The following is a 25,846-nucleotide window of genomic DNA, read 5'->3' as shown; positions in this document are numbered from 1 at the left end:
ACTTTGTATACCCATTTGTTTACTATGGCCTTCTTTCTTGGTGGAAGGTCGCAAAATTCCCAAGTATTATTCTTGTACAAAGTGTCCATTTCTTCATTCATAACAGTTTGCCATTCTGGCTTGTCAACTGCATCTTCGAAGTACACTGGCTCTTCGATAGCCATGATGGTAGTCATAAGAGCATAGTTGGTGGTTTCAACCTGAATTGCTTTGCCTTTCTGAGCATATGTCAATCTGGCTGGAGGTTTTCTTTCCCTAGTAGACCATCTAAGTTGTTGTGGTTCTTCTCGAGGTGCTTCTGGCAATCCATACTTTTCTTCGTCAACCTTTTCTCTAGATGACTGAGTAATCAGTGCGTCTATATCTTGTGTATTTGAGGTTTTCCATTCTGATCCTCATCAAAGATTACATCTCTGGAGATAATGACCTTGCGGTTGATGGGATCATACAACGGTAGCCAACCGTGATGCATTTGTGTGACTTCGCATCCAATTTTCTGCGATGATCGTCATGTATGTGGGCATATGCTATGCAACCAAATATGTGAAGATGCCCAATGCATGGCTTGTGTCCAGTGAATGCTTCATAAGGTGCCATACCCTGAATCGATTTGGTCGAAAGCCGATTAAGCAAGTAGTTTGCACTGGCTATTGCTTCTTCCCAATACTAATTCAAAAGATGCTTCTCACTAAGCATTGCTCTAGCACTGTCTAGTAAAGTACCATTCTTCCTTTCAGCTCTTGCATTCTACTGAGGAATATCTGCACAAGTGAATTGACTTCGAATGCCATGACTTTTGCAAAAGTTCATGAATGCTGAAAGACATGTATTCACCTCCTCTATTTGATCTCATGACTTTGATCTTTCTGCCTATCTAGTTTTCTACCATGGCTTTGAATTCTTAAAATCTAGAAAAGACTTCAGATTTCTCTTTCAGAAAGTAGACCCAACAATATCTGTTGTAGTTGTCGATGAAAGTCAAGTAGTAAAGTGAACCATTGATGCTGCAGGTCTGGGCATAACCCCATACATCTATGTGAATCAAATCAAGAATACCTCATGCTACTCGAGAGGTGCTTCTACCAAAATTGGTTCACTTTTGTTTGCCGAAGCAGCATGCTTCGCAAACTTTTAAAAGAACTGTAGTTTAGGAATCCCAATTGCCATATTCTAATTCTTGAGATCTAACAAGCTCTTGAAATTGACATGTCCATATCTCTTGTGCCATTTTGCAGATAGTGGCATCTATTGGGGTTGAGCTGACATGGCATGTAAATCTAGTATTGTTACTAGCATTCTGAACAAGCATCCTTCCTTGACTCCTTTTACTAGCTGAAATCCTCTGGATTTGTCTCTGATATCTCATTCATCTCCTTCGGAACATAGAGTACATCTTTCACTAATCCTTTCATACCAATGAAATTGTTCATAGGGATAATCCATGTCCCTTGAACTGGATTCAGTGTATTATCTACCGTGTAGATGACATTCTAATGGTTTCATATCTGTGAACCATTCTTGATGCTCTGTCATATGAGATGATGCACCGTTGTCGATGATGTACCAAGGATCCTGATCTGCTTGCTCAACTTGATAACTGAAATCCTCTTTTTAATTGCAATCAGTGTCAAGATACATTGTACCGGTCTTCTTCATTTCCTCATTTGCAAGGAACATATTCCCATGTTCATTTGCATAATGACTGTGACTAGAATGTCCACCACGATGATTTCCTCTTCCACGGAAGTTCCTCAATTGTTGCTGCTTCTTGCAGCAATCTCTTTCATAGGGTCCAAAATTATGACAATAGTTGCACTGGATGTTTGACACGTTGGTGGATGCATTCCCTCCTCCTTGGAATATTCCTCAATTGGAACGATTTCCTCTTTGCTGATTCTGATGTTGTTGAGGATGATACTAATGCTGATTCTGACTTTGATGCTGATTTTGTTGTTGATGATGACCACTTCATTGGAATGGTCTACCTCTTCCTCTACCTCTACCTCTGCTTCTATCTAAAGGTGTGAAATGACCTTTGTGTGCATGAATGACCTTTGCGTGCATGAATGGCCTGAGTCTTGAGTTCTTCACCAAGTAAACATAACTGGAGTTCTTCCAGTGTCATAATTTGCCGTTGAATGGAAATACTCTGGACTAGATTCTCGTATCCCTCTCCTAGTCCATTCAGGATGACTTGAACCATTTCTGTTGGATTCATGGTCTCTCCTACTATTGCGAGTTGATTGTTATAATCTTTGATCTTGAGTACGTAAGCATGACTAGTTTCGCTATACTATTGTGGAAACTCTGGTTGATTTGGTTTCTCAGTGTAAGAATCCTGGAAGTGTTCTTAGACTCGTAGAAAGCTGCAAACATATCCCATTTTTTAACTTGTCAAATACATGTGCTTTCTTATGGCAACTGCCCTTCACTAGTACTTTTGAACATTGAGTATTGATAAAATCATTGGACTAGTATTGAATACAATTGATTACTCCCCGATGAAGAACTTGATAGAAAGTTTCAAGAGAGTTTTTTTATGTTTGCATATGTTGCTTACTAGCTTGAATATCACTTCTCTTAATTCTATACAAATTGTGTCTTATGTACATAATAGTTTATTCTTGTATATGAACAATAAATGACGGACCTATCTTGCCTCAATTTTAGACTTTCCTTTTGCTTTGCCCTTGATCTACAAACATGCATGGTTGTAAATTATCTTAGTGATGTTTGTATACTCTTGATTGAATGTGCCACTCATGAGATGATAACTTGTCTAGAGGTGTTATTGCCATGTGATTGTCAAAATGCCTAGAAATGTCAATTGAATGCAATATGCTATTGAAACTAATCTCTTTGCAGAAAAATCATTCAATTGAGCTTGAAATGAGTTGATGGTCCTTGTTGATAAACATCCTATGTTCTAAATTGTTTTGATGCTAAATGTTCCTCAAGTGATGATGTCCTTTGTTCAATGATGTCAATTGTTCATGATTGTTCACCCTTTGAATAAAACTTTGCAAAAATATTTGAGCTTGAAACGAGTTGATGATCCTTGTTAATGAAGATCCCATGGTCCCGAATTACTTTGATGCTAAATGTCCTCAAATGATGATGGGCTTGTTCAATGATGTCAATTGTTGATGACTCTTATGCTATAAATGTCCTCAAATGATGATGGGCTTGTTCAATGATGTCAATTGTTGATGACCCTGCACCCTTTGAATAGAAACACTTTGTAAAACCTTTTGAAAAACTTCATAATGGCTTTAGTTACCTTAGGCGAGTGAGATTGGCAAGTGACAATAGGACTCAATTTTTAGTATGTTTAGTTCAAAAGCGCTGAAAAATGATTAGAAAAGTACCATGGCAAAAGATGATTGACCCATGCTAGGTATATCCTACCACATGGTGTCTAGCCAAACATGATGTGGCAAGGACCTCCCACATGTACCTTTTTCCTCCTCACCTCTGCTTTTGCTAGTTGAGGTCTATTGTTTGCTATTCTTGCGCTAGTTGGGTAGTGTAGGTTTGCTTATGTTGTGTGGGTCATTATTTGTGTTTGTTCACTTTGCTACACCGTGTGTGTTACATTGGCAATGTACATTGTGAGCATACCCTTGCAAGTGCTAGATCCAATCAAAGAGGGGGGAGTAAGCCCATGCAAGCTCAACTCGCACCATTCTATAACTAAAAACTCTTCCAAAGCTTGTATCTATAAACTATCTTGACATGCTACCTTTTTCTTCTTACAAGTGCTTCGAAGGCATCAAAGCCCATGTGAACCATTGCTAAGATTGTCTTTCATTGATTGACAAAAGCTCCTTCCTCACCTCTTTCGCTTGACAAATATAACTCGACATGATACTCTTGAGATCATCCAAGAGCTACTAGGGGGGAGTAAGCCCATGCAAGCTCACTCGCACCATTCTATTACTGAAACTCTTCCAAAGCTTGTATCTAAAAACTGTCTTGACATGCTACCTTAAGTTCTTCGAAGGCATCAAAGCCCATGTGAACCATTGCTAAGATTGTCTTTCATTGATTGACAAAAGCTCCTTCCTCACTTCTTTCGCTTGACAAAAATAACTCGACATGATACTCTTGAGATCATCCAAGAGCTACTCTCCAAGAAAGAACCCAACTCAATTCAGTTCAAAAGCATCTTATTGGATCTCTCCATCCAAGCTCTCGTCTTTATCTACTTGGAGAGAATTCTTGCTAGTGGACTCCTTCCTCACCTCTTGCCCCCAATAAAACACCTAGTCAAGTCGTATGCTCTTGAAATCATCCAATTCCAAGGCACAATCCAAAGGATCTCAAACTATAGATCTCTCCATCACAAGCACATGACTTTGATGGGAGATTGGTAGGAGTAGGTAGGTACTAGACTGCCAAAATTGTGCAACAGCTATTGAAGCTCCAAGGAATTATGAGCTGTGGGTAGAACCCCTCTATGCCTGCATTATATCTCTCTATTAAAGAGCTTCTTCAACCAAAACTTCCCTCTAAAATTTCATGGTGAGAAATGCAAAACCGGTAGTCCTCAAGGTGAATGGGACTGGAAGGAGCTCTCACACAATGCCCCAGTTGGAAGAGAGGTGAAAATGGAAGATTACCAAAGAGCGAGCAAGGAAAAGCGAGCGAGCCCAATTAAGCGAGCGTGATTAAACAACAGGCAAGCGAGCAGCCCTTGATCCACTATATGATTAATCAAATTTCATTGGAGAGAGGAGTCATGTCCCAAAATGATATTGCTTCCCTCCTTCCTTCTCATGCTATCACATTAGACTCATTATGGAGAGAGATTCAATAGTATATAAAATATATGATTCACAAAAACAAAGACTACTAAGTAGAGGGCACATTGTTCGAATTGCACATCTCCTTCCTTCTCATATATTTACATTACAATAAATTTGGCAAACAAACACATAGTGGTACTGAATACAAGATTTGAAAAAGAACTAACATTGCACACAAGTTTTACATTACATATCATGCCCGCCATGCTTATATGATTACATATTCCATACATGCATCATGAATACAAATATCAGGCTACACATATCCTTTCTCCCCATACTTGGTATCTTTCTCCATACACCCATCCAAAGAAAAGGAGTAGCCTACACATCATATTAAATACCTTTCTCTCCTTACTTTCACACTGAAATCCTTATGGAGAGACAACAACATAGGAGCAGGTAGAATATAGCCAAAACGTGCTCATACTCTACATGTACATATCATGCCTTCCATGTTTGCAGAAGTACATCTTCCAAACGTCTGATCCAAAAAATGGAAGGCATGTAGAGCAAAAAGGCACATTACATCTATTGCATCTTCTACTATTCACCTTAAAGGCTGACATATCTTGCCTCTAATGCTTGCAGAAGTATATCCTTACTTCGATTACAAAAACATAGAAGGATCCCTACCTCTATAATCCGCATGTTCAACAAAGAACAATAGAATGTCTTTCACATCATCTAGTCTATGGAAGATGGATTTCTTTTTCCAGCCAGTGCTTGAAACAACTCAATCTTAGTCAACGCTGCTTGATGCATAAACTGATGCACTGTATCACTCAATCCCAGCACTACAATGAACACAAAGTATATGTGCTTGCAAGGCATATAAGGAGTTTTACTTGTCTCCCTTTGAGTGAAATCAAGACATGTACAACGTGGGAATTCTGAAATTGAGACACAGTATGTTAACCCCTTGGAAATTGAACCTGATGTACGAATGTGGAAAAGATGCACCTCATTTGGAATAATAGTGCTCTCTCTTACAACCTCCCCATTCTCTGCAACTGCCTTGCTTATCCTTTCTTTGAATTCTTTATTCAACCTAGTTCTCCATGATACAAGCTTTCCATCACGATGAGATGGGCGCACATGGCTTGGCGTATGGATTTTTTGCATACGAGATGGGAAGCTCATGACACCAATAGCATCATCAGTCTCAAATACAAATCCTGCCCTTACCAGGGTCTCCCTCTCATCCACAGTAATTGACGTCCCACATGCAACCTTCCACACACCTGGAGAGTTTCCAGGAACACCTTGAATGGAATTATCCACCTTCCATGTATGGGTCACAGTACTATTACAAAACCAAACAAATTGTTCTGTCAATCCATTGGAATGTTGCCTTCTTCCCTTAAAGCAAGGCGCTGGCACACCATTGCTTGCACTTCTACCAAGCGCATTGATCATTGCCCCACACCGTCTCTGACTTTCTGTCAAGTAACCAAAGCATGTGACAACACTATGTGCTTCAGTTCTCCTAATTGCCCAATTGGCATCATGAATGTTTGCCTCTCTACAAACTACCTGGTTTGTAGGATTTAAAAAATCAAGTTGTCGCCTTTTTCCAATCACTCTCTTTGTAGTGACAGTGATGTATTCAGGGCGATGACTATCAAGTGCATGGACCACAGTTGAACATGTAGAACTCCTCTTTCTTCTCACACTTATCGGTTCTGTCATCGGTCTATCCATCTCTGGAGAGTGTAACCCAGCCTCTTCAATCACAGTGTGTGACAAATCAACAAGCCTATTTCTATCTCCTTTACTAGATCCACCACCATCAAGTATTCTTTGTCGTAGAACATCCAAATTTGGACCTGTACCCAAGTGTTTTCCATTCAAAAAGGCATTATAGTGAGCACTCTGAAGGACACTCATTGCAAGATCTGCAGCACAAGCTTCATACAATGTTATGTGTCTTGCATACCCATGTGCTGCTCTCATGCTAGAGTGTTTTGTCTCCGAAAGATTTACTGTAGGAACAAACCCAGAATTTTTCTCTTGCTGCAAAAACATCCCCCCCCATTGGTTGACTCTAACATCCCACCAAGCCAACCATGTGTGGAGTGCTGGCAACTCACCCTCTTTCACATGCAATGGAGACCAATACAAGGTCAATGTTCTCTTGCATTGATCTGCAGAAGCAGCTGTTGTTGCCTCCCTCCATTTCCTACATAGAACCTTATGCTCCTCCTGAAATTGTGGCTTAATGCATCTTTTGTTATGCTCAACCATGCTCATCTCCCAGTGAAAACCACAAGTCCTTTCTTTACCCTCCATTACATTTTTAGGCCCACCATTGTAAACTGTGCAGATAGCAAGCCAATTTGCTCCTGCTCCATCTGCCATGAATCCTCGGAATTGAGGTGGTTCAAAACCATTCTTCTCCATCTGACTATTCAAAAGCTTCCAGAATTGCACTTGTGCATTGGTATCTTCCACCTTGAATTCACATATAGCTATTGTTAAGAGTTCCCTTATGTAAGGGTCATACACATGAGCACCCATAGTTGACCATCCTTTTACTCGATGGACGTGGTCAAAATGCACCCATTGTGATCCAAGGCTACCTCCTGGCCGCATTCGATTCACCAAATCAACCCCTGATCCTGGACCAATGGTCGACATTTTGAAAATATGTGGTTGTTGTTCATCTTGCAACTGCCCAGGAAACAAGATACTTTGCACATATGGATATCTGCATCTCTTTTTCAAACCCAGTATTGAATCCATTTCACCATCTCCTCCTCTAGCATCACATCTTGCACTCTGCACTATTCTCTGAAGCCTTCTCCTTTGTGTCATTGGTGTGATTGTATCCAAAACCTCTTCAAATTGTTAGTAATCTAGAGGTTCCATAGCAACCCCCTCCTTTGCAAGCAACATATCCATCATAAGGTCTTGTGTAACTGAGACCTCAATGTTTTTGCAAGATGAATTTGCATTTAGCCTAGCACACATTGAAACAAGATCATCCACTTGCAATTCCTTTGCACGACTTTTTCCTTTCTCAACAGGATGGTCATGGAACCCAACATGCACAGCACATCTTGTCGTCTTCGCTCTTTCATGAGGCAAGCAATAATATATGATAGCACTGCATTGATAAACACACTCTGGGATTTCTAAACAATGCTTGCAGACAATTGATCCCAAGGTTGGATCAATTGGACCAGGCATAGGTGGCTTCCTAAGCTTTCCCTTCCATTGTGTATCATTCAGAACTCCCATTCATTCAAGGTAAGGACAATGAATGTTACAGCATCTCAAGTATCCAGAACATCTACTCATCCTTACAATTCCATTGAAAAAGTCTTGTGAACATGTTGAATATTTTGTCCATACATGACCATCGGCATTTTGTTCCATTCCAGACATTGGAGATCCATCAGGCAAAGGGGGGAGTTCAAAGACAACATACCCATCATAAGTTTTAGGCAGTTCAACAACCTTCTCAACTCTAACTGCTGAAGTTAATGCAACATGCAAAGAACTATTCAAAGGCATCTTCTCTATAAGTGAAATAACACTATTCACTTCAGCATTTTGAAAGTCACTATGAGAATCTTTCCTTCTTATCACCTCAACTCTGAAGGTTGAATGTTGTTTTCCATTGATCTTGTACCCTTTTTGACCGTCCTCCAAGTCCACCAAGGGAAGCACTATGGCAATGTCATCCACTCCGATTTCTTGATGTAGACTAATCTCCTCATCCGCAAGGTGAAAGTGTTCCTTGAGATCTACTAGGGAGACCTCCAATAAAGGAGTGTCGTAACGAATGGACAATGTTTCTGATTCTCCAAAGTGAATGAACACAGATGCAGGCATGTTTTAGATGCACAAATGAACACTAAAGGATTGGCGCCACCCACTACGAGAACAATTTCATCAATTTGCAAGCGCAAAAGAAGACGGAGCTCTAGAATAGCTAGCGGCTCTTGATTTACAAAAGAAGATGTAGCCAGTAGAAGAGTGTGATAAAAAATGACATTGCCAGAGAAGAGGTGGCATCAAAAGAGCAAACGGAAGCACAACAGATGGAAATAGAAGAAAAGAGGTTGATAGAAGAGGACATGGCAGCGGAAGAGAAGATGTTGATAGAAGGACGAGATGACAAAAGAAGAGAAGATGTGAAAAAATTATGTCTTTGAAAGGTGGCGAGTTAGATGACGCCGTCACAATTATCTTCATAAAGGCTCCATGACATGGTTCATAATATCCATGAAAATGGTAATCATTTCACAAGATGGTAATCTGAATATTAAAGGCTCCATAACTTGCAAACACGAATCTGGTAAGAGGATATGTTTAAGAACAGAATCAATATGAACCGTTACCTTCTTTTGGCTGTCATCCACCCAAATTGAAACATGAAAGGCAACGTTCATCCTGCCTGACAGCCTGACCCTGTCCTCCAAATCCCGTTCAAGGTGAATTCAAAATTCCTAACAACAACTGAGAGGGCGTTCCCACGCCATCCGTTTGTATCCCTATTTCACCACATGTTCCCACGCCATCCTCCGCGAAATTGGCCTCTGAATTCGGAGCTCCAAAGCACTCCACTAAAGTCGGGAAAATTGGTGATGTTAAGCTTGATTTTCGTTGTTCCCCAAATTTCAAAACGGTTGTTCGTGCTCTCAAAACTTCAAGAGTTCGTTTCCATCAATGTATCCTGCTTTTCTGAAGGTTGCAGTACGAAGCTGCCTTCACTACTGCTTTGTCTATACAGCTTGCCCTCCAACACTTCCCTCAACTTTCGTCAATCTCCTTTTGAAGAGCAAGGAACGGGAGGATGAGTATGTCTCTTTGAAGAATAGTTCCTTCTTGCTATTGTAGACAGGACCGAGATAAATGTGGTGCGAAATGCTATTCGAAAGACACAGTAGATTCAGTTAACAATGTTTCTTGCTACATAATGGTCTAGCTCACGCTCGTAAAAATTGCGCAAAAATCTGCAAAAATCGTTTGCAGATCCGTTAACCTGAACGTAGACACCTGCAAAAATTGCGCAACTGGCTCATGGGTTCCTTCGAGCAGAAAGCACCATCATCTTCATCTCCAAGGCAGAATGTGCAGCGACATGTAATTAACATGAGCAAAAGAGATATGTTCCTATTGTCACATGCTAAGCAGGGGATGAATCTGCACAACAGAAACGCAAGAATCACGCGAGCAGAACGTCTGCTCGGATTGCTTAACAATGTAGGAATTTGCAGAATAGAAACCTAAACAGAACTGCTCCGATTGCTATTAGCAGTGGATGAATTTGCACAACAGAAACGCAAGAATCGGGCAAACAGAACCGGTCCGATTGCTTCTATCAAACAAGGATCGAATCGGGCAAACTGCTCCGATTGGACACTGTCGAGAATTGAATCAAGGAGACAGCACTGCTCCGATTTGATCCTGTCAAGGCGAAGTAAGATACGGTTGCATGTCCTTGAGAAGCCCGACGACCTGCTGGATCGTAGGTCGTTTGGACGGAACTTCAGCGGTGCAGAGATCGCGACAAGGCAGACTTCGCCACTTCCTTCACCATCATCTTCATCTCCAAGAACCACCGCTCCACCTCGTTCCAATAATCTTCGTTCTTGTTCCTCTGGCAAAGAAAGAAGAAAGCTGATGCGAAAGAAGAAAGCTTACAATTGGCGGAGACGTTGCGACGACCTGTGAGTCTCCAGCGAGGAGTGAGACGTTGCGACGCCCGCAACTTTCTATCGCATTAGCTCCCTTCCTTGTTGTATCCCATTAGCTCCAACTTTCTATCGCTGGAGTCCGTCGAAGGTCTTTTCGTCAGCAAGAGGATGGCGCAAATTTTGCTCTTTTTCTGTTTCCCTTACATATTGTCATGTTCGATGTTTTCCTTACGTTGAACAGATTGGCGGAAGATGCGGAAGATGTTTTCCTTACATATTGTCATGTTTGATTGTGGTGGAAGAGGAAGTGAACGTAATCCATTCAAAGCGGAATTCAAAGTGGTGAGTTAGAAAGATGACGAGTCTTTCAGATTTGGGAGTTTCCGCTGCTATCACACGCTTGCTCTTTCTCTATGTCATCTTCGTCTCTTTCTCTCACTGATCAGTCGTTCCAATTGATCTACAATGCTCGTTCCAGTTGAATCATGCAAGGCGAGTACTTACCTTCGTTCTGTCCGGCGACGGCGTTCTTAACCACGGCGACGGCGACGGCGTTCTATTGATTGCCCTGTCGCTCACAGATTGCGATTGCGCTCTTCACCTCGCAGGCCTCCTCTCCGAATTAGCTCCTCTGCCTCCCAAGCGTGTTCCTCTCGTACCTCTCACCTTCTCTTCTCGCCATCGCTCCTTCCTTCTCTTCTCCCATCTAGAAACCATCGCTCGCTATAGCCTTCTGCCTTCTGCCTTCGCTCCTTCTGCCTTCTGCCTTCTGCTATAGACCATCCTTCTGCCTTCTGCCACCTCGCTCTTCCACGACCTCGCCTCTCTTCTTCCATGACCCACCTCCTCTTCCACGACCTCGCCTTCTCTTCCACGACCTGCACTCCCTCTTCGCTTCTCCCTCCTCTTCCACAACCCACCTCTCCCTCCTCATCGCCTCTTCCTCCTCTTCCACGACTCACACTCCCTCTTCGCTTCCTCAGCCCTCCTCAAGCTTTCTTTAGCCTCCTCTCTTCTCCTTCCACGCTCCACCTTCTCCTTCCACGCTCCAACCTTCCTCCCAGTGTGGTAGTTGGAGTAGCCGCCTTCTCCTTCCACGCTCCACCTTCCTTCCAACGTCGCCTCCACCTTCCACGCTCAACTCACCTCCTCACGAAAGGTCTCGTGCACTCCCATCTTCTCCATCTCCTCCACCAAGGTACACGCTCCCTCTCCGACGCTTTTGTTTTTGCGAATTCCAAGCTTCGTATAAAAAATTAGCCAAGCTACACACATCCTTTTTTTAATCTACTTTCCATGAGAAAGGGCAGCGCGTTGACGCGCTGCCCTTTCTCATGGAAAGTAGATCAAAATCATTGGGCCATTTTGATCTACTTTCCATGAGAAAGGGCAGCGCGTCAACGCGCTGCCCTTTCTCATGGAAAGTAGATCAAAATCATGTTAGAGGAGCTATACTAAAAAGCATTGGGGGTATACTAAAAACTTAAAAAACTTTCATCAATTTTTGTCTATACACCTCAAATTGATTTCGAAATTGTGAATCCTTCTTCTCCTCACATCCTCATCCTCCAATTTTTCAATCTTCCAAGACCTCTCTAGTGAGTCCTTAAGCATTTGGAAGAGCCATGACGTTAGGAGCATTTTGGATACCCTTTCCATTGAAATGGACAGCGCGTTGACGCGCTGTCCATTTCAATGGAAAAGAACATCTAAAATCCTCCATTGTATCTTTCATGTACCACCTTCATATTTGAGTAAAGAAGGAAATTTTGATGCTTGTGATACCAAAATGGACAGCGTGTCAACGCGCTGTCTATTTCGGTATCCCAAGCATCAAAATTGGCCTCTTTTATGCTTCATAATAGAATTTCAGTGGGGTGGCATTTAGATGTTTTTTGCTTCAAAATGGACAGCGTGTCAACGCGCTGTCTATTTCGGTATCCCAAGCATCAAAATTGGCCTCTTTTATGCTTCATAATAGAATTTCAGTGGGGTGGCATTTAGATGTCTTTTGCTTCAAAATGGACAGCGCGTCAACACGCTGTCTTTTTTGGTAGAAAGATCTTTACAATTTAGGACACTGACATGCTCTCACACTTGCAACAGGCTTCCTACAATAAGATTGGTTATTGGGATCAAGAATGCTGCCACACTTGACCTGCATGGTGACTTGAAAATAAAAATAGCTTCCAGATCCCTGAGTTACTATGTCAAGCCATCTTGTGTCAAGTCTTGCTCAATAGTGGCCTTATATTGGGGTAGCATTTTATATGCCCTTTTCACCAAAATGGACAGCGTGTTGACGCGCTGTCCATTTTGGTAGAAATAGCACTAAAATGCACACTACTAATGTGTGCTTTCACAGTTGCATTCAACCTATACATTTTAAGATTTTTATTAATATGAATGCTCATTGGATATAAGATCTCAAAGAGGAAGAGTGAAGTAGATATGAGGTCGTAATAAATGTCATCTATGTAGCTTTCAATTCTGCAAGTTATTTTGACCACAAGGATGATTATGCCAACACATTGTATGCTTTTGCTTTTAATCTGCATTCTTGAATTATGCCTCAAGTTAAAGGAGGAACTCCTTGATTGTGAGGTAAGTCCTGTATGGAAGGGGGTGAGAGTTTGTGGAATATTGGGAGAAATCCCCCAAAAGATCTCCACATATACATGTATTACACAATACATGTATATAAATAGACATGCTTAAGTATTCATATACATGTTTGTGTGTTATACATTTATTGTATATTTATTTGTGTCCATATGTCATGTATGAAAATGTCAAGATGTATATATGAAAGTCTGTTGTAAATGTAAACATATGCATGGAAGATGTAGTCTCTTCCATTAGCAAATGAGTGCTATATGGGGTTGAGAGTTTGAGAGGTTATGTATATATATGCAGATATAAATTCATACATAGATAAGTTTATACATGCATATGTAAAACTATTTACATGTGTTTTTTATTTGTACATAGAAAAGGATATGCATACATATGCATAAATATGTGAAAACAGATGTGTTTAAAGATAAATAAAGACATGTGTATAAAGATAAATAAATATGTTTAGATATTCCTTTATACACATCTATGTATAGGAGTTTGAATGTTAGCTCTATGTATCAATAATAGTATATTAGTTTGACTGTTAGCTCTATGTATCTAAAATAGTATAGGAGTTTGACTGTTGGCTCTAAGATAAACTAGACCCTAAATGCATGTGTTCAAAATGATAGTGTAAACATGTATCTGGTTAGTGTTTAAAAAATTTAACAGTTGTGCTCACATTGAACTCTTGATCTTCATAGAATGTTTTGGAGAAGAATAACATGTGCCGTGAACAAGAGATTTTTTCTATAGTTTGCTATACTATATTTTCTCTTGGATTAGATTTTCATTGTCTTGCAATCTCATTTCATATGTGACCAGTGTATGAAAAGGTGTTATTTTTGTATTTCATTTCAGGATGAAAGGAAGGAAAGGTAAAAAGCCTCAAGAGGCTCTGCCTCCAAAGTTAGCAAGAGGAAAGAAAATAGATCCCCCTGCCCAATCATCAGTAGGTGGGACAGAAGAACCAGGGAGTGGAGCAGGTTCTGAGCCTGATACATCCTCTGCTCCAAAAGATGAAGGACCAAGATTGGAGGAGGTTGAATTGGATGACACTGAAGTGCAAGTGGAAGGAGGAGGTGATGTGATTGGAAAATGCAGGATGCTTGATTCAGATCATTGTCCTCGCATTCCATTATGTAGATTGATCCCCTATGCACGAGTACGAGGACTGCGTGATGATGTGTCTTCATTAAAAAGTGCATTCCAAGTGGAGGGCTACCTTCCAGAGAAAGGATCTTTCATAGTGTCCGTTTGCAAAAGTGATGGAGAGGAGGTAGTAGTGACAGATGATATGATGGAGAGGTGGTCTCCCACTTGGAGAGATGTTGATGAAGAGTTTGAGAATGACTTGCTATCAAGTCATGAATTTAAATTTATGTCAAGAAGGATGTTTTTTGTTTGGGAGGGAAATCATAGGACTACTGCTTGGATGAGTGTTATAAAGGATATCTTTCCTACAAACAAAAAACGACACATAAGAGTGGTTTGCACAATAATTGATCCTAGAAAAATAAGTGAGATTGCTCTATTGGCTGGCCTACAGCGCATGAATTCGTAAGTACTTTGATACCTTTTTTTCTTCCATTATTTTGTCTTATATAATTCTTTATCTTCATTATTTTTATTTTGTACAAACGAACTAATCTTTTGATGTATCTTGTAGTATGAATGAGCATGCCATCGTCAAACCTAGCCTCCGAGACACACTTATAAATGCACACAACATTTGTGAGTGTGATCCTACGATATTTATGAAATCATTGTCTCCTAATGAAGTGAAATCCATAGAGAACTGGAGGGCTCATGAGAGTAAAGGAAAAAGACCCTGGTTTCCATTGACAAGAGGCTATCTTGCAAGATTGGTCTTTCAGGTTTAATGCTACACTTCTCTTGGTGCTTATTCTCTTTCATTCCTTTTCTTTCTATAAAAGGAAATCTTTTGTGTAGGTTGAGTACAATACAGAGCTTAAAAAAGCAATTGATAAGATATCCACAAAGATGCCTATAGACCAAAGAACAGAAGTTGAAGGAAAGCAACGTGTCCTGATTCAAAAGAGAATTGCTGACAGGATGGGAAAGGTGAGAGTTTAATTCTTCTTGTTGTTACATTTTTTAATCATTTTATGCATCTAACATGCAGTGCTTGGATAGGTTTTGAATTGCATAGATCCAGGCTTGGGTGAGGCCTGGTTGGAAAAGTTATTTGCCTTGCGATTTGATGGTCTGGACTCTTGTGTAACTTTGGAGAAGCTACAACTCATAGCAAAGTCTGATTTGAGATTGGAGAAAAAAATCATTTTTCTTTCCTTGTTGGAGGCTACCAAACCAATGAGGGATATGTATTTCATGCCTGTGGGGGATGTGGAGTATAGAGGGTGAGTTGTTCCTTTCATAAATAAACTTATTTTGCAGTGTTTGTATGTATTATAGAAGTGCCATAAGTCTTAATTGTGTGAATACTTTGTTTTTCACTTGTGTAGATGGATTAATAGAGAGATATTTCTTGAGAAAGTAGAGACCCAGGCTTTGAAAGTTCTTGATGACTTGAGGGTTGTAACAACGATGGGCGTTCCTTTAGAGACACCAAAAGATTACACAATGCAACAATACATGGAGGACATAAAATTAGAAGGAAGAAAGCATTTGTTCTTAGCTCTACGATCAAAGGATTCAAAGATTGAGAGTAAGGGAGGAAAGAAAGCAGATGGTCTCTCTGAGTTGGACATGGCCGCTCACAGGGTTGTCTACAGGTTGGTCCCTTTTAGTTTTAATGATGGTGCTTTTCTATTTGTTTTGTGAAGCTTATAACAACATTGAACTTGACAATCATTTTTATTTATCTCAATTTTTTTGTGAACCTTTCTTTATATAGGAGGTCCAAATAATTAGTGATTGTTGATTTGTAGGTATCTTGCTCATTTGGCAAGAGAGAGAAAGATCTTAGAGATTCCAAATTTGTGCAAGAGTTGGGTGGAAATTGGTCATGCTGCTTGTATGTATCCTCATGGCATGCACAATCACTCTCAATGGGAACTTGCAAATTGTCCTTGGTGGATAGACTTCCCCAAGGGACAAGTCTTGGTGCGTGAGAGAGACTTTCACAAGAAATATGCCTCATCTAAGGACATTGAAGAAAGTAAGGATAAAATGGGCGAAAGCTCTAGAAAAACAAAAACACAAGCACAAAAACAAGAACAAGCTCAAAAGAAAGGTAAGAAATATACATACATGTTGAGTTTCTAATGTTGTTTGTGATGAGGGTTTGGAATAGTATACTAATGTTATTCTTTCCTATCCATTTAGATGAGGAGCCATCTAGTCCACCAAGGCAAGATAAGGATCAAATGGAGCATGCAAGTAAGGTTCTAGTTTATTTTTGTTCTTGCTATCGGTGTTTCAAAATTTCCTTTGGTTGTGTTTGATATAAATTTTCCATGTAGGATCACAATCTATCACAAAGTTAGTACAACATTATGTATTTCATAAGGCACAGTCACCGGATAGTCTATCGACTCGAGGTATCACTCCATTATATGCTTGTATGGTGGGTGATTACATAACCATGGGCATGGACTTTTCACAGTCCAAGAAAAATGAAAAGTATACTATTTTGCATGAGTTTTTCATGAATGTAGTTAGCCCTGATCGAGACTACATGCGGTTGGGTAAGAAGATTAAGTGGGCTGCGGATTTTATATTGGTTGACTTTCCCACTGGATTTCCACTTGATGAGAGAGAACCCATCCCAGTTTGGAACCTCTTATTAGAGGACCATGTGCGTTATGGGCTTGCTGTTGCAGCAGCTTCATTATCAGATAGTGGTTGGCTGGCAGTTATATGTCCTATGGCAGGTAAGGTTTAAAATCTAGCACTATTGTTGTTATATGTCCTCTATTCTCATTTTTCTTGTATGAGATAGTGTCATTTGATTGTAGGACACTGTATTTCGTGGATGGAGCGCTTTGCATTTGTTCAAGGCTTGGAGGTTGTCAGACGTGTAGTCATTCATGATAAGCTTCCACATGGATACTGTAAATACCATGGTATAACTCTTAAGGTATGCTACAATTCCATGCATGGTGTGTTGTAATGCTACATTCATGAACTTTTTAATGTGTTTCTTTATGTGGGATTGATAGATGCCATGTTACATGTAGTATGCATGCTGGGTTTTGATGGTAAAATCATATATTTCATTTGTGTTCCATATGTGTGGTCACATGTAGTCTTTCATGCTATGATACTTGTTGGCTAAGGTCATTCTTTGGTATGTGGTTCTCTATGCATGATTCACAGATGCAATCATCTATGTTGGCTCTAGTACGTAGAGCTAAGAAGACTCCATCAATTTATTTGGAAGAGAGTGTTCCACTATTTCAAAACCTTTCCATTGATCCGCTATCTGATTTATGGACTCACTATGTGCCTCTCAGTGAGAGGACAATAGTGCCTATGTCTTCTCAGATGGCTCGAGGTGGACTTGAGCGATGTTGCTACTTTGTTGGGTGCCTTTTGTCTCTCTTATGTGTTCCAGGAGGATTGGTTTTAGAGATGGGTTGTGGCACAGCTCCTCTCATGCGTGCTTGTCAGGCTACTGGTAGACCTTGTTTTTCTTTTGATTCAGATAGCAGTATTATGGCTACCATTGTTGAGCCACTTGTAGCAGACCATTTCGGGAAATGGGTGAGGTCAGAGCATGATGGCGATGGGGATGAAGATAGAGTGGATCCCATCACAAATCCATATGATGATTAGTATGGTACTGAACTTAGATCTTTCTTTGATGACATTTGGATATTTTTGGATTGTTGTTATTGTGTCTTTGACGTTTTGACTTACTATGGTTTCAAATGTATGTTTGATTGTAGTTTGTTACCATGCTATGCAGAAGAAATGGCAAGATTCATGTCAACTGAAAGAAGATATGATGAGAGGCATTCAGATAGGCCACGAGCTCGCATTTACTTTGTTGATGATGAGTGTCAAGAGGAGTAGAATATGATTTAAAAGACCATTTTGATGAGAGCTTGGTGATACTTGTGAGAAGAAGTCCCATTTTGAATATGGTAATATTGCTCTTTGGGGTGAGCTAACAGTAATGTGGTAATATTTCTCTATGTATTATGCAATCCTATGCTTTCAAATGATACTTGGGTTCTCCCACATATGGGTGAAGTGGTATTAATGTTATTAAGTATAATTTCAAGCAATGTGGATGTTTTGATTGTAGGAAAATAAAACCCATTTTGAATGCAGAAGAATTGTTGTGTATGTGATGCAACCCCACGTTTTGAAGTGACACTCCACTTTCTTTTAATTACTAATGACACATATTGTAAGTTACATTATTGAGATAATTCTAATCAATTTTGTATCTTTTCTTGTACTATTAGTCCAAAACATCACTTTTTGACCTCAGGTTTGTACACAGGTCATTTGACACCCAAATCATGTCAACTTCAAGAAACATGTATTTCATAGACACAATGTATTTCACATGCACAATTTAAATAGGATAGGAAGGACAAATACAATTACCATTTGAGAATGCAAAATGTACAAGATGTTGTGCTTGGATAGTTAAATACAATGAAAACATTAAAAAAGGTGTGAGATATGTTTGCAACTTTATGAGGCAAATGAATACCTAGGATCTTGATGAAGAGAAAGCAAATCAATAAAAGCTTTTGACATGCATACATAGTGAGACTCATAGGCATGAATATACAACTTGCAGCCATATGAGGGACTATGAAATATCAATAAATTGTGCAAGTCATCGTCAATAGACTCACTAAAGTATATGAGAATTGAGTTGTTGGAAAAGTCTTAGTTGCTTTAGTCTCTCCTGTGCTACCAAGTCCAAGTTACATTATCAAGATAATTATAATATATTATCAACTTGCTTTACTCTCCCAAATATGGAAAGTAGGTTAAGTTTCATTTTGGAGATTCTTCCCAAATAGTGGATTTCACAAAGCTATGTTGGCTACCTCTATAAGGGATTGTGGAAAAGATCGCTCGCTTTTTTGGGCCCGCTCGCTTTTTCTTGCTCGCTCTATCGACTACCTCGTGAAAATGGAACGTCCAATTGAAGACAAAACACACATTCCAAGCTCAACTCCATCCAATACAAGCATAAGCACCATTGTAAAGCTATGAAAAAGAGAATGAAGAAATGCACAACCTCAAGGGGCTACTGAGAGAAATGCACAACCACATTGGGCTAACAGTACAAACGAAAACATGTCCGCAAAAATATGGCACATGCACCTTGCAAGCACGCACATCAGTGGATAGCTCTCTCTAGCCCACAGTCCATTTGGAGATGTTAACATTGGATCTTCAAAAAATTAGGACCTATTGGAACACACATGAAGGAGAGTACTTTAAAGCACAACATGCTCAAAATATCATGTCATCTACAAGCCTACACACCAGCTCCATACCTACTAAAACAATGTTCCTAACGTACCCACCCACTCTTACTGCTAGTTGAGCCTCCAAGACACGTCATCTCAGCTATCAGACATCAAGAAAACAAGATGCAAACTCCCTGTCCGCCCCCAATAAAAAGAGACAATTAACTGTTTAACTATAGATTCCCCAATTATACATTTTCTCAATAGATTGACCGATTATCCACCATAAATTCCATCCACATGTAGCCAAGTTCCAAAAAGCATCAAGGCAGACTTCATGTATCACAAGGTCAAAACCTACTAAGATAACAAGTTGAATAGGATTCATCAGGCCTGCCCAAACAAATTGAAAGCTGAGAGAGAGAGGAGAGAGAGGGGAAGAAAATGATGGGGCCATAAATGGAAATTTAGCTTCAAGGTGAGAGAGAGAGAGAGAGAGAGAGAGAGAGAGAGATAAAGTCTTTCGAGAAAGACACCCACTTCCAAACAAGAATAATAATCTCTTTCAGAAGAAATAAATTGAAAGGGTTCAAACTACTTGAAATACACAATCTGAATAGGGAAACGGACATATGTTACAGGACCCTGACTGGAAAGCTGTGTCATGTCAAGCCACAGAACATAATAAAGTTTCACAGTTTAACCATGGCATACTGCCAAAAGCTTATTATTCTAGTCTAAGAATAATAAGCTTTTCTTTCACATAATCATAACCATCCACAAAATGCTCAGTAGCAAACAATAAGACATTCGGTTGCTAGGCAGATGCCATAAATTAGCACCTTGTTCATGCATTTTCCAGAGTCTTGACAGATACCATAACAATAAAAAGAAATTCGGATGCAAGGAAGACTGACATAAAAACTAGATACAACCCAGGCTTCCGGCATAGTAAGGATATCTCAACCATATTGCAAAATTTACATTTTCCACATCTGTGCTCACAGATATATGATACATGACCTCAACATCAGTATTACACTATGTATATCATATCCACAAATTTGGGCTGCACTTGCAATAAAGGTTCCCAGGGCAATCAAGCAAGAAGAGTCCTTCCTCAGTTTCCCACTGTCTTGTAATGGAAACATCCCCAATGATTCCGCTGCCATGTCTACAGCAATCAAATAGAATTTCTTTCACTGCAGATCCAACAGATCAAGGTCCCCTTCACCATAACCTCCATCTACACTGTGATCTGAACAAGCCTGCATTTGAAATTGCCCATCCCCTTTAATCACATTTCCAGTACTATATTAAGAGCGGTTATTACCATCCTGTTGCAGCTTTCATTCCCATGTCACTACACTCCTGAAACTGCCTGCAAAATATGACTCTTAAACTGTGTGGGACAAGATCGCTGTACAAGACTTGCTGTAAGCAATAACACTCATCACAAGGTTTTCAACATCCCCATCCCATGCCTGCCCACATTGCCAAGACTTACAAAAGGCAGTCGTACTCCACTGCCTGTTCCTATGACCCCGACACTGTTTGTAGAGCATTACCTTAACTACTCAACCTATCAACTGCATTTCGATGCACTGTTCTTGCTGTTGCAGACTCTCAGGATGAAACCCACCTGGATAAGAATTTTCGCAACCAAAAACTGAGAATAATTTCTCAGACAGTCTAGGGAATCCCAACCAAAAAGAATCGAGGGAGAACCTCTGAATATAAGCTACAGAACCATAGCTTGTAGCAATACTCTTCCATGCACTAAATCTCTGTCAAACAGACAACACATGCTTTCTGCTAACTGATAGACAGTGCAGGCATGTATGAAGGCACCAAACCCAATTTCTACCCATATTTGTATATAGTCAGTAGCACGGTGACCAAGAGACAAATTGCCATTTATTAGGAATCATGATAAAGAATCTATACATTGCTTCGGGCACCAAAACCCTGCCATTAAGGACTCTGGGAAGGAGCATCTTATCAACCTCAGATAGCCAAAACATTCATGCAAACAACCAGATTCAAACCCTGCCAAAATCAACTGCCTGAACCACCTCATTGAGTAAGTACTGGGGTTCATGCACTTGGCACATTGGGCAAGTATGTAAAATTGGATGGTACTTAACATTCGAAGTGATTGCTTCTAAGCTCTTTTGGCCGATAAGACGACCCACTAGTCAATCATTTAAAATCTTTCCCAATGTCTATATAGACTTGAGCCCAAAGAGCCGAGCAGCTTCATTATCCATCACCGCTTAGTCAAATGACTCATGCAACAATTAGTCCATTTAATCGAGGCCGCCTTTCTGAACTTTGAACTTGAAAATTCTCTGAATTGTATTTCCTTTTGTTACAGGTCATGCTCTGTTGCTCTACAAAATTGAGCCTGGATGGGCGTACATGTACTTTGAGACGTTTCACATCAGCCAGCTGTACTGGCTTTAAAATGAATTCCTCGGCGCCCTCTGCCAAACATCTGGAACATGGCAACACGAAAAGAAAATATCAAAACTCGCAGCACCAGAAGTCCAGTATATATTTGAGGCCTCATTCCAAGACAGACTTACGACAACAATTCAGATCTATCACCTTTTGATACGATTTGGCACATTCTCCGAGGACATTATCACAACTGGAATCTCCTTCAAGGCAGAGGTTTCCTGCACACAGATGGACCTAGGTCAGCCTTTAAAACATTAAACGCCATAGCCAAAGCTGCTTTTAAAAATGGCATTAATAAACGACAGACCTTTACTCGCTTGAGAAGATCGTAACCCGTCATCCCAGGCATGCAGTAATCAGTGATGATCAAGTTTATCTGTTAAAAACCCAAAACAAGCAGCAATAAGAGCCCAAACACTCAAAGTTTCTCCCCTGGGACTCGCAACTCCTGCACAGTGGCCCAGAATAGAAGCCTAGAATTTAAAAACTAACGGGAAAAAAAATCGATCTTACGTTGACGTTCACGGAGCCATGGCCTCCTCCTACTCCCAAGAATTCTAAAGCTTTGCTCCCACTGTCAACAGTTGTAACTGCAAACCACCACAAGACTAGATAGATTTAGGGGTCTGCAATAGAACCAAAAGGGACTGTAACCCACCGCAAAGACCAGATGGATTTAGGAGTGTGCAATAGAACGGAAAGGCCCAATTCAGTTGCAACTCAGAACGAGAAATGTCGTTCCTTCAGCGTCTCGAATCCAAAACGCAGAGGGTTTTAACGTATTACATTGTGAAAAGAAACTTCGCGTCGAAACAAGCACCCTCTACAACGAAAGCGGAAACCTCGCAGCGTCGCGGAGAGACGAAGAAAAAGATCAGGACACACGGTCAAGACCTTTGTAAGACGAAGTCCTGAGCAGCCTTTCGATAACTTTTCTGTCGATGACACTATCATCAACAGCCAGGACATGGATCTCGGCAGCAGTTGGGTCAAGGTCAAGCCGGCTCTCTTTCATTTGTGGAGGGAGAGGCAAGTCGGGAGAGGGGAGCTGCAACTCGGAGGGCTCTGGAGACATGGTAAGGGGGAGGTGAAAGGAGAACCCAAAAGCGGGAGAGGAACCAAATGGCTGGAGGGGGGGGGGGTAAGGAGCGGGAGAGAGGAGGGAGGAGGAGGTAGGAGGGAGGGAGGGAGGCTATGGAGGCAAGAAAAGGCCAAGGAAGCGTGGGGAGGCAGGGAAGCCACGAGGGGGTGCAGGTAGATAAGGGAGAAAGGTGAGAAGGAGCAGTGAAGGTGAAGGAGGAGTAGGAGCAGCTGGAAGTTACAAGCATGAATGGACGGATTGTTGTTGTTGTTGGTTTTCTTGTTTTTGGACCAAAAAGACGACGACGAAATCAAGCTCCGGATCCGCCCCCGTCAGTATTACGTAACCTCCATTATCTAATGTATCGTTTTATGCTTCCTTTTTTATTATTATTTTACATATTCAATATTCGACGCGCCTTGGAATCTCCCCCCGAATGTTTCCCTTCGGTTTCCCCTCCAGGCTCCCCTCTTCCACATTCCGGACGTTTACTTGCTTTGCAAGAATGCACTTATGTCCCCCTAGTGAACACTCATTGTTGCAAGAATGCAATCCGTGTGGCTGCATGGACCTTGTAAGAATGCAATCCGCTTTGCTACTTCGATTTGAGTTCCATGCCTCCCCATGAAGCTCGAGTGGAGTTGCCTCCCCATGAAGCTCGAGTGGAGTTGGGTCTCTTAGAGGAAACAACAATCATCCCCATCCTCGACAATTTAGATGGGAAGTATGCCAACCCTCTCTGGAAGGGCCTTTGCCTTGCATTCTCCTAGCCTACTCCACTATTGGTGCAGGCCATTTGATCATATGTGCTTATGTGTTTGGTTTTCATTACTCTATAGACTCATTGGAAAGAGCCTTCAAGAACAACTGATTCTTGCCAAACGAATGGGAGTTTAAAGCAACATGTGTAAGTCTAAATTCCACATTGACTATAGACGCTTAAGGGAAGGCTAGATGAACACTAGCGCTTGCCTTTAAAAGCAAGGCCAACAAACTCCATTATGCACGAGTGTCCCTTCAAGAATGCACTTCCTAGTATCTTGGTTTCATTTTGCACGCTTGGCATTGTTGGTAAGGGGTGGTTTAACATACTCCATGCCTTACACTCTAAGGATCCATCCCTCCTAAAAAACATGCATAAGGACCTTGCCAAACAAGAATCATCGTAGTGCTTTATCATATTGCCAATCACGTCAAGGTCGGCGATCGACTGGAAGACCATGTCAATCGTCCGATGAGACGCTCTGATTTCTAGGAAGATCCCATCCATAGCTTCACAAGCCAACATCACCTTGAATGTCGTTGTCCGTGCTAAAAAAAGCTCAAATGTCATTGTCATGGACAGAAAATGCACGGAACGTTGATGTGTATGTTAGCCTCCGGCCAAGCCTCGATGTCCTGGAAATGCCCAGGGTCAAAATTTTTGCAAAAAAAATCTACCTCGCGGCTCCGCCGCTCACCAATTTTTGTTGCGAAAATTCCTCTCCAGGTCATCTCCCTAAGGACATGAAACCTTCAACTCATACAAATTGCAAGTTATCGTTGATACATGTTCCATGATAAGTATGCTTTTCTTTCAGTTGCATGGGGACATAGTTCTGTGGCTGATAACATTTGGACTTATAGACTTTGAAATCTCAACATGGAACATTTGGAACCTATTATTAAGGCTAGCATTGCCACTTTGCTCGCCATTGCTAGGTGTAGTTGGTGGTGTCATGGATTTCCATGCTGATGTTATGCAAACATCTCTTATATCTCTTATCTCTTATATCTCTTACGGCGAAGTATCCCGTACGTGAGAGGAGGGAGGCTCGCGGGAGGTCCGGTGAGAGGAGGGAGGCTCGCGGGAGGTCCGGAAGGGGTGGAGAGATTAATTAGAGATATAAAAGATGGCGACCACGCAGAGAAGGCTCGGGGATATGGTCGCTCGCGGGAGGTTCGGGGATATGGCGACCACGCAGCGAGGGTTGGCAGAGGCAGTGTCTGGCAGAGGCAGCAGACTGCCAGACATTGCGCGGACCAGAGTGGGGGCAGATTAGTCAGTGGCAGAGGCTGGAGTAAATGGGGCGACGGCTGGAGTAACTCTGGCTGCACACGTGGCACCATGCGAGGGGCCGTCAGCGAGGGACACGCAGTCTTCCAGAGCCATCGCGTCAGCTTGCAGAGCTTGCAGTGCAGTGTGCACCGCGCGCGAAAATCGATGCATGGCAGAGGCAGACTGCCAGACACTGCGCGGACCAGAGTGCAGGTAGACTAGATGGGGCATGACGTGAACTTCGAGAGCAACACCAGGTGGCATGGCGGCGTGGAGGATAGGGAGGCTTCGAGTTGCCACATGGCGTCGCCCAGCGTGGGAGCAGAGAGACATCGTGGAGGCAGTGCACAGAGGGTGCACGGATTGGTATCATTCATGAGGACCCGAGGTTGGCGGCTGTTGCAGGTGCACTGTGCTGTAAATGCATGGCGGCGGGGTTTTGAACGACTGCGCGGCGCGCCAACCCACCTGGGCACTCTCCAGCTCTTCAGAGTCGCCTCTCACTCCAACCTCCTCCACTTTCGCCGCCCCTGCTCCAACCTCCTCCAAATTCCCCATCTCACTCCGTCCATGGCCGTTCCGACTCCCGCCTCCCCTCCGTTCTAACTCCGATTCGCCTCCCCTTCGTTTCACCTCGCGCCTGACAACACGCGCGCCACCTCTGTTCTTCCGACACCTACGTGCCCTCTGTTCTTCCGACACCCACCTGACAGTGATCGTCCCCTTCCACATCTTGACAGATTTCTGGAGTCTCTTGACATCTTGACAGACGGAATCTTGGTTGGAGCGGACGGAATCAATCAAGCTCTCCTATGTTCCAT

General features: G+C 41.6%; 2 protein-coding genes across 2 annotated transcripts; one reads left to right on the top strand and one right to left on the bottom strand.

Moving 5' to 3' along the window:
• The first annotated feature begins 16,228 nt into the window (after nt 1–16,228).
• On the top strand, nt 16,229–16,943 carry LOC147889691 (uncharacterized). Its single transcript, XM_087391292.1, has 3 exons — nt 16,229–16,292; nt 16,385–16,438; nt 16,717–16,943. The coding sequence occupies exons 1-3, from the start codon at nt 16,229–16,231 to the stop codon at nt 16,941–16,943; spliced, it is 345 nt and encodes a 114-aa protein (XP_087247418.1).
• Nucleotides 16,944–20,248: 3,305 nt separating this feature from the next.
• On the bottom strand, nt 20,249–23,251 carry LOC147889690 (two-component response regulator ORR3-like). The gene is made up of 5 exons (XM_087391211.1): nt 22,801–23,251; nt 22,420–22,496; nt 22,214–22,282; nt 22,054–22,124; nt 20,249–21,940 (listed from the first exon to the last, which is right to left on the bottom strand). The coding sequence occupies exons 1-5, from the start codon at nt 22,979–22,981 to the stop codon at nt 21,733–21,735; spliced, it is 606 nt and encodes a 201-aa protein (XP_087247337.1). The 5' UTR covers nt 22,982–23,251; the 3' UTR covers nt 20,249–21,732.
• Nucleotides 23,252–25,846: the final 2,595 nt, after the last annotated feature.

The sequence above is a fragment of the Dipteris shenzhenensis genome, chromosome 20 (assembly GCF_047967505.1).
Source record: "Dipteris shenzhenensis isolate YYH24624 ecotype China chromosome 20, Dip_SZ_1.0, whole genome shotgun sequence".
NCBI classification, from domain to species: domain Eukaryota; kingdom Viridiplantae; phylum Streptophyta; class Polypodiopsida; order Gleicheniales; family Dipteridaceae; genus Dipteris; species Dipteris shenzhenensis.
This window is presented reverse-complemented; position numbering and strand designations above follow the sequence as displayed.